The sequence below is a fragment of the Rhinopithecus bieti genome, unplaced genomic scaffold (assembly GCF_001698545.2).
Source record: "Rhinopithecus bieti isolate Rb0 unplaced genomic scaffold, ASM169854v2 scaffold_2432, whole genome shotgun sequence".
Lineage (NCBI taxonomy): Eukaryota > Metazoa > Chordata > Mammalia > Primates > Cercopithecidae > Rhinopithecus > Rhinopithecus bieti.
The window spans coordinates 1168008-1177438 of record NW_016804136.1 but is presented as its reverse complement, the minus strand read 5'-3'; the positions used below and the strand labels follow the sequence as shown (position 1 = coordinate 1177438).

Below are 9431 nucleotides of genomic sequence, written 5' to 3'. Positions count from 1 at the left end.
GGGAGGGAGGGAGGGAGGGAAGGAGGCAGGGAGGGAGGGAGGGAGAGAGAAAGAGGCTGGTAACACTTTTGATTCTCTCTGGAGCAACTTCAAACATGAAGTTAGCAAACATGCCAGCGATGTGGGAAAGTAAACTTGAGTCAAATCCTGCTTCTACTTCCCTAAATTCTTGAGTCTCTAGACCATCTCAAGGAGCATCTGTGGAACCCAGGTGTGTCAGCCAACTGCCACACTATCCTCTGCCTCTCCAGGTCTCTTTCTGCTCCCCAAGGGTCAGAGCTCCTCTCTCTCACCTCCTACACTCTGCCCCTTCTCCACCAGGCCCCACTCAGGTTCCTGGCCGCAAAGAGCCAACCTCATGCCCAAAGACTGAAAAAGAAATGTTTTAATAAATACAAAACTCTCCAATAATGACTCTGCTCAGCTCAGGGGCAGCAGGAGTGGAGTGTCAGGGCCCTTGGTGCTGAGTGAGGATAAATTAAAAATCCCAACAAGCTAGTGACATTATATACAGAAGGAAAGGGGTGGGGCTTCCAGGACAGAGGCCGAGGGTGGCAGGGCAGGATTTGGAGTGGCTGTGACCTCGGTCTGGCCCAGCTGCCTCTCCCCCTTGTGGAGCTGTGGTTCCCAGAGGTAGCGGGGGTGGGAGTAGAGGCAGGACAGAGGAACAAAGGCACTGGGCTTCCCACAGGAGAATGCAAGAAGGTCCTCGATGCCACCCCTTCCCCAGCTCAGGCCCCATCCTCTTGGTCATGTGGCCCTCTGGCTGCTCTCTAAGAGCCTTCGGCTTCTTTCTCCAGCTCTGGATCAGTCCTGGTCTCTGGGGCTGCTGGAGACAGAAGGGAGGGAATGTCGGAGGAGGGGAGAGGGAGTGGAGAGGCACAGAGAGGCATGGAGGGCAGGGCAAAGCATCCCTGCCTTGGTCCCAGAAAGGCCAGCATTTTCTAAACAGGTCAGTGCACACAGCTGGGTGACCTTCATCTTGTTGCTTAATTCCTCTGAGCTTCAGAAATCTTATTTGCAAAGAAAAGGTCATAAATAACAATTCCACCAGGTTGCTGTGAGGGTGGATTGGAATGGCACTTGTGAGGCAGGCTGCACTGTTGCTGCACACACTGAAAGCTCCGTTCCCTGATCAGGAGTCCCACAGGCAGGTCAGCCCTCCACTCACAGCTGCTGACCCTGGACTCCCTCACTTACGCTGCCGGCGGGCTGTGCAGCGGGAACAGCATCGACTCTCCTTCCCCGAGCTGCAGGACAGTGGCAGTGAACAGTCATCCCGCTCACAGTGAGGCACCCCTGCCTGGTACAAGACAGAGCAGACACTGAGGATCCCCCAGAGGTACTGGGACACAGTGGCCTTCAGCTTCTTCAGGGACCTCCCTGGGAAGGCCTCCCTACTCCAGACCAGGCTCCCCACTTACCCCACACCTGCAGGTGATACAGCTCATCTCTCCAAAAGGGGGCACTGATGGGTGCCAGCTCTGACTCTCTGGGAACCACTGCCCAGCAAAACGGCAGCCCCGGGGCCCATCAGCCTGCATGGGGTCCCCCAGCTGGGGGTGGACCCCCGACCCCACTGTTGAGAGGGAAAGAGAAAGGGTCAGCTCAGGAGGACCAACCTGGTTTTTTGAGTATTCATTTTGAATCCCCAGCACCTAGCAGTTTCTGGCACTCAGTAGGTGATAAATTTGGATTGGTGGGTGGACAGATGAATGGACAGATCAAGGGATGGATGGATGGATGGATGGATGGATGGATGCATCGATGGGTGGATGGATGGATGGATGGAGCAGGAACCAGAACCCATCATACCCCACTAGAATATCACATTCTTTCCGCACCATTTAGAATCCTGGCTCCAGATAAGGCACAGAGCAGTGCTCAGTAAATGCTCAATTAGCTGAGCACCCTTCCCCTCATCCAGGACTAGGCCTGCCTCAACCCTAAGGTGAGGCCTCAGTGCCCAGCCACCTCTCTCACCTGGACACTGTTTGCAGCAGTCGGTGGGGTTGACACGGACAGGCTGGGCACAGGCCAGCCGGGGACACTGCACCTTCTCACAGTGCACCTCTCCAGTGCCCCCCTGTAGGGATCCATTAAGCAAGGAGTGTCAGGCAGGGGGCACATAAACCTCCTGCCCTCTCCCTCTCCTATTCCACACCTCAGATGCAGTCTCTCTGTGGCCTTTTACTCAGAGGCCCGGGCTTGCTTTATAGACCTAAACTCAGCTTCTCATCGGAACCCTGCAAGGTAGTTGCCATCATATCTGCTTACAGGAGAGGAAAATGAGGCTCAAGGACAGAAGGTGCCTAGGGTCATCGGCACTAGTTAGCTGGCAGAGCCAGAACCCACACCCAGGTCAGCCCTGTTCCTTTTCCCACAGGAAGCCAACTCTCAGAGCGCAAGGGCCTTTTCTCATATCGGTTTGATCCTTGAGCCCTCCTCAGCAAGGACGGGCCTTCCTCACCTGGCAGCCCCTCCCCATCTCTGCAGACCCCGCTGGGTTATGGCACCAGAGAAGATTGGGTGGCCATACCTTGCAGGTGCAGACAGCACACTTAATTAAGCCAAAGGGGGGCACAACGGGGTGCCACCGCGTACCCGCTGCCCGCCAGCTCCGGTCACCATCAAAATAGCAGCCTGGTGGGGAACAGGGCCCAGCGGCCGTTAGTATGAGCTCATCAGCTGGGCCCACAACCAAGGCTTGAGCCTCAGGCCAGCCCACATGGGCCTAAGACAAGGGCCCATTTGGGGGCCAGTAACACTAATGAGTCCTGTCAGGCATTGCTTGGAATCTGTGCCCCTCAGGCCACCCCCTATATACTCTCCCCTTCTTGTCCCCCTCCTGGTTCAACCTAATGGCTCCTCTGGGGCCTCCCAACCTGCACGCACCCTTCCAGCTCACCCTCTCCTGGGTCCCGGCTCCTCGGTGGCAGCCCTGGCAGGTCTCTGACATCTTGTTTCTCTGTGGAGCCAAAGAAATGGTGAAAGCAGAGGGTGACCGACCTCCTTCCCTCCCCAAAGGACCGGTCCACACGGGGCTGACTCCTCCCTCCACTCCCCTGCAGGGAACTCACCAGGGCAAACAGGGCAGCACTGATCGGGAGCCTGCACCGGGTGTGGGCAGCTGGGTGGTGGGCACACCACCGGGTCACAGATCACCGTTCGTCTCTGCAGAGAGGGACAGAGGCATTGACGGGAGAGTCCAGGCCCCTTGCCCCAGATCCCAGGACCCAATGTGCCCTTCCAGGACCTCCTACCTGGCAGGTGCAGAGTGAGCAGAGCGGGTCGTAGTTGGGTGCCCAGCGAGCCCCGTGGGGGCGCTGCTGCCCCTCGAAGAAGCATGTGTTGGGGTCTCGGGGCCGCCCAGGACCACCAGGTTTGGCAGGCGCTAGTGCCGGGGGACCAGGTACCACAGGTGGCGCAGCAGCGGCTGTATCTGGAGCCCCCGGCTCCCGCACCCCCTCGACTCCGGCCGCCCCCAGGCGCAGTCCGCCCACCTCACATTGGTTGGCGATGTGCACCTGGGAGGAGAGGCCAACTGAGGTGGCGCTGGGGCTCCCCCTCGCGTCTTTACCAGCAGCAACCGGCCAGCCAACAGGAGACACCTCGGCCCCCTGAGCGCTGCGGTGGCCCAGGAGGATGCCATTCGCTCCACAATCATCCCAGCTGCCAGGAATAGGGTGCTGGGCTGCCAGCCTCCTCATGTAGCTTGTCTGTCTTCATCCTCCCCACCAGCCAGGAGGTGTGATATGACCACCCCCCAGGACTCAGAGACAGCAAGTGATTAGTACAAGGGCACACAGTGCCACCCCAACTCTGCACCCTCCCCACTGCCCCCACTGTCCACACTCCCCACCTACCTGCCCTCGGAGCTCCCCTCTGGGGCTACCCTTGGTGGCGATCAGCAGGGAGGCCATGCCTTTTGCCAGGTGCCGCAGCAGCTCCGGCTCCAGGTCCTTCACCACGCCCTGGGCCTGCACAGAGACAGGATAATGGATGGGAATAAGGCACTTTAGGGCTGAGCCTACTTCCCCAAGTCACAGATGAAGAAACTGAGAGCCAGGGAGGTCAAATAAAGTCTTCAGGGTAGCAAAACCCATTGGCAATAGTATGGAGCTTGGAAGCCAGGTCTCTCTGACTCCAAGTCCATGAGAACTCACCCCACTTGAAGGGCTTAGTCCATCCCACCTACCCCGCTGAGGTCCAGGATATTACATACTATCCAAGATACCCCCCCAAAGAAAGACTTAGAAAGGAGAATGAATAATAAAAAGCCGAGTCAGAGTCATGCCCAGGTCTATCTGACTCCCAAGCCCATGCCAGCTTTTTTTTTTTTTTTGAGATGGAGTTTTGCTCTTGTTGCCCAGGCTGGAGTGCAATGGCGCAATCTCAGCTTACTGCAACCTCCGCCTCCTGGATTCAAGCAATTCTCCTGCCTCAGCCTCCAGAGTAGCTGGGATTACAGGCATGCACCACCAAGCCTAGCTACTTTTGTAGTTTTAGTAGAGATGGGGTTTCTCCATGTTGGCCAGGCTGGTCTTGAGCTTCCTACCTCAGGTGACCCACCTGCCTGGCCTCCCAAAGTGTTGGGATTACAGGCGTGAGCCACTGCACCCAGCCTACAAATCACTGTTTAATTTATTTTATTTACACCAGTTCTTCTATACCAGGCTGCCTGCTCTATGCTTCCCCCACCATAGGCCCACACAGCCCTTCAAGCTAAAACGCAGAAATGTTCCAAGCTGCCGCCTACCATCACATCCTTACCTCTGGGCCATAGAATCCCTTCAGCAGCCGCCGAGGCCCTGGCGTTCCAGGAGGCCCAAGAAGGTGGGCAGTGACAGTGCCTTGTTCTGAGCCACCAAGCCCAGCCAGCAGCACTTCATAGTGCAGGTGACAGTGGGTATCCAGGGAGAGCCAAGCATGCCCTGCTGCCTGGCTCTTCACAGGGGGTAGCACCAGGGCTCCTGCTAGGGGCACGGGCAGCCCTGGGTCCAGACAGAGGAGAGATGACAGGTGAGAAGGTGGCCTACGGCAAGCCCTCAAACCCAGCATTCCCCAGCTCCCCAGCACACATTCTAGGAGCTGTTAGACACTGTCCATAGGTCCAGGGTCTGGAGAGCAGCCAGTTTTAGACCCTTGCACCTCGGCAACAGGAAGAGTCTGCCAGCAGGGCCACCCTATATGTCCCCACCTTCAGATGGCAACCGGAAAGGCATCTGAAGAAAGACACACCAGGCTCTGGCTGTCTGCCACCATCCCTCAAATGTTCTAGGAAACCAAAGGGCCGATAGACCCCTAAGGACACTCACTGTCATGGCGGGCGCTATGCCCACTGTAGGGCAAGGCAGCCACGTGCCCCCGAAGCTCTCCATCTGGGAAGTCCTTGGTGCCCACGTTCAAGAAGAGCTCGTTCTGCAGCAGCATATGAGCCCCTCGGGCACCCAGCCCAAGGCAGATACCCACGGCCTGTGGGGGCAGGGGAGGACAGGTCTTCCTCAGCTCTCACACGAGCCCAAGGTTCTGAAACCTTGGGTCATTTTGTGCCCCCACTTCACCCACACACACTTCCACACACCAGAAACACAGGATAAGGACCTGGCAGGCCCAGTTTCATGGCCCTCCCCGCTACTTCCTAGCTATGTAACAACCTTGAAGAGTTACTTAATTTCTCCAAGTCTTCACTTCCTCATCTATAAAATGTGTACTGTGAAAGTCAAAAAATATGTAAGGCCACCAATTCAGCACCTAACACATAGAAAGACCCTATAAGTAGCAACCATTGCCATTACAATTACTACTATGCGGCCTATGACACTGTTCTCCAGGTCCAATGCCTCCCATTTGACTGTGAACTTGCTGAGCACAGGGGCTACATCTGATTTGCTTTGTACTCTAGTCCCTAGTCTGGGGCTCACTAAAAATGTCAAATCAGGGCGGGCGCGGTGGCTACACCCTGTAATCCCAGCACTTTGGGAGGCCGAGGCGGGCAGATCACAAGTCAAGAGATCGAGACCATCCTGGCCAACATGGTGAAACTCCATCTCTACTAAAAATACAGAAATTAGCTGGGCATGGTAGCGCATGCCTGTGGTCCCAGCTACTCGGGAGGCTAAGGCAAGAGAATCACTTGAACCCGAGAGGCAGAGGTCGCAGTGAGCTGAGATCATGCCACTGCACTCCAGCCCAGGTGACAGAGCAAGACACCATCTCAAAAAAAAAAGTCAAATGAATAAAAGAATGAGTGGGAGAATCCATGAGTGAGTGGATGATAATGAACATCCCTGCTTATCCAACCTGGCTTCCCACAGCCCATGCACTGGGCCCTGGGGTAAAGCAACCTGGAGCCCTCACCATGTGTCCTCCGGGCTGGAGTCCAGCCATGTGGCACAGGACAGTGCGCTGATCCCTCCGCTGAGGCTTGGTCTCCAGTGTCATGGCCACCACCTCGCTGCTTGTCCCTACCACTTGCACCTGATGGGCAGGGATGGAGGAGGGCAAAGTGGAGGGGCAGTAAAGGCCTGGGGCCTGCTGCCCACCCCACCCCTCCCCCACATTCTGCAGCCCCTGGCTCTTACCTGATAGATCAGGGAGCCATTTCCTAGCAGCGTGAGGCTGGCCGAGCCGGCAGCACCCGTCTGGACTGGGATCAGGACATCAGCACCACAAAGGACACTTTGCAGGACTATGGAGGGGCAAGACAGGTGAGGCTAGGCTTACCCCATGGCCGCTTACACCCCCAGTCCTCAGGATCTCTCCCATACCCACCCTGGCCCCTTCCCTGGCACGTGTCTGTGCCTCTCAGTTGTGCATGCCCAGGACACCAGGCCCTCCCCGCCCCACCTCACCGTCGCAGCTCTTCCTGGCAGCAATGTGTCCACTGATGCGCAGCCCTGGCCTGCCTGCCCTCTCCAGGGCCATCTGCAGCTCCCCCAGCACCAGCCAGTCCATCTCCTGGACTGTCAGGTTGGGCAGCACCTCAGCAAAGCCTGGTTCCTGGGGAGAGAGCAGGGTGTGATGGGCAATAGCAAGAGGCCAAGACAGGTGGCAGCAAGAGCCAGATCCCCGCTCACCTGTGCTGAGACATTGGCCTGAAGTTCTCGCAGTAGCTGCCCCTGGTGTAGAATCTGGAGCCTCAAGGGAACCTGGGTTAGTCCTGCAAGGCCGCACATGTGGGCCTTTCTGAGACAGGTGCTCTCCCTAACCTTCTCACGTGTCTTGCCCCCATCCCACTTACCCCCACTCCTGGGTTCCAGCAGCCCTCGGAAGAGCAGCAAAAAATGCAAGGAGTCCTCTGTGTCACTGAGAGTGAGCAGGGTGATGCCCCCTATGCCCTGCTCTGGGGAGCCTTCTAGAGTCAGGATGGCACTGAAAGTCTCTGGGGAAGGCAGGATGATGAGAGCCCATCAGAACGCCCCCTCCCCTTTCCTGGGGGATAGAGAAACCTCAGAATTTCATGCCTAGGGCTCTTTGCTCCCTACCTGCAGCCAGGGCCCGGTGCCGGATGAGAGGCCCCCAGACCTCCCCTGAAGGGTGAGTGAATGTCACAAGTGCCACATGCAGCTGTTCTGCCCTAAGGAGCCGCAGAGACAACCGAGGCACTGCTCGCCACACCCCACAGACCTGGAGCAGAGAGATAAGAAGGCCCTACGCTCAGACACTGTGCAGGTTAGGCCAATTAGGAGGTCCAGGCAGGCCTGATGAAAAAGGAATATGGAAAGGAACCTCCAGGGTGCCCTAGGAAGCTTAAGAAAGAACCCCGGAGGCAGATGCTTGGGTTCCAGTCCTGGCTACACCACTTACTAGCTGTGTGACCTTGAACAAATCACATTCTCCTACTGAGCCTCAGTTCCCCCTTCTGTAAAATGGTCATCATAATGTCAGTGCCTTCCTCCCACTGGGCTGTGGTGAGGACCACTGGAGGCAATGCAGAGCATGCTCTCAGCACAGTGCCCAGACTGGACAAGTGCTCATAAATGACATCATCTCACCAGGCCATCTTGGGTGAGGGCTGCAGGGTGTTCAAACAGGACACTGCCATTGGAGTCTGAGAAGCGGACCCTGGTAGGGCGGTCCAGCCTGGGAATGAGAGGTCGGGTGAGGCCAGACTGAGCCAAAAGCAGCCCCTCCCAGCTCTCCCAGTTTCCTTCCCGGCCAGCAGCTGACCCCTCCTTGCTCTTTCCCCTTTCTCACCGCCTGTAGGAGATGGAGAAGCGGAGGCTAGAGCGCAGCAGCGAGACTCGGGCTCGTGCCACCGCCTGCGACCTCGGCCCTGTCAGCAGCGCCACGAAGTCTGGGACGTGAGGAAGATGGCCTGAGCACTGTCAAACGCTGCTTTGGTGGCCCAGCCTCAACCACAACCCCGCTGTTCGCCAGCCCCCTACCCGTGTGGCCGTCACCACGGGCCCGCTCCTCAGCGCCTGGCTCCCCGCGGTCGCTGTAACTGCGATGCTCCGGGTCCCGCGGATACTCGAAGGACAGGCCGCTCGGCTGCCGCTCCGAACTGCTACGCTCTGCAGGGGGCGGGGTAAGAACACGGGCTTCAGCTGGCCATGGGAAGGGCCAGTCCGAAGCCCCATCCAAGTGGCCCAGGACCCAGTACCTTGGCCCTGCCTCCCTCCCCGCAGGGCGGAGCAAACCTTACCCTGGGGGCAAGTCTGGCAGCAGTGTCCCGGCAGCTGGCGCGGCTGCCCACAGGCCAAGGTTGGACACTCTGGTTTGATGTTCTTGCAGCTGACCCTGCCAGGGCCCCTGGTACGGCGACCCCACTGAGGCTGCTCCCGGAAAAGGCGGGAAACCCAAGTGAGCGCAAGAAGCCAACTGATGAGACCCCCAGGCAAGGATGTCCCGCAGAGTCAGCCAGCTCTGCCACTTACAATCTGCGTGACCCTAGACAAGCTACTTCGTCTCTCTGGGCCTCAAGGTCCCTGTCTGGAAAATGGGGATAATAATACTCTCGCTATCTAGCAAGGCTGCCATGGGAGTTAGGTGAGCTGGGAACGAAACGGAGTTGGCACAGAGCCTCACACAGAGTGGGCGATCAGTAACAGCACCTAAGACTTGAAGGGGCTGATTCCCCTTCCTCCACCAGAAAAATATCCCCAACGTCTGCCGACTGGGCTCCTTCTCAGCACTCCGACGTCCGCGCGACTCGCGCTCCCCACCAGTCAGGGCCCGGGCCGGCTGCGGGGCGCACTCACCGCCTCGCAGGCGCACAGCACGCAGCGCATCACCCCGAAGGGCTCCCCCAGGTCCGGGTGCCACGTCTCGTCCAAGGCATAGACCTTCCCGCCGAAGGAGCAGCCTGCGGGGACGGGCTTGGCTGGAGGCCGCTGCCCAGCTCGCGCTATGTGCCGCCCTGGGGGCTGTCCGCGGGTCCCGGGTCCCGGGCACCGCGCCCTTCAGCCCCGCCCACCCTCCGGGCC

At 58.2% G+C, this 9431-nt stretch overlaps 1 protein-coding gene across 6 annotated transcripts; it reads right to left on the bottom strand.

Annotated features, from left to right (window-relative positions):
• Positions 1-367: 367 nt before the first annotated feature.
• Positions 368-9431, bottom strand: CHRD (chordin). Of its 6 annotated transcripts, none has more exons than XM_017866307.1 (22): positions 9207-9431; positions 8651-8780; positions 8391-8519; positions 8200-8299; positions 7998-8085; positions 7488-7629; positions 7244-7384; positions 7080-7162; positions 6855-7002; positions 6585-6691; positions 6361-6480; positions 5319-5475; positions 4774-4994; positions 3867-3980; positions 3264-3527; positions 3081-3174; positions 2909-2968; positions 2540-2643; positions 1984-2086; positions 1425-1579; positions 1201-1303; positions 368-829 (listed from the first exon to the last, which is right to left on the bottom strand). In XM_017866307.1, exons 1-22 carry the CDS (start codon positions 9234-9236, stop codon positions 774-776), a joined length of 2649 nt encoding a protein of 882 aa, XP_017721796.1. In that variant the 5' UTR covers positions 9237-9431; the 3' UTR covers positions 368-773. The 6 variants fall into 6 exon arrangements, 2 of the variants coding, with proteins under 2 accessions (XP_017721796.1, XP_017721801.1); XR_001884251.1 differs by having other exon boundaries at positions 754-829; positions 2896-2968; XR_001884250.1 differs by lacking the exon at positions 2540-2643.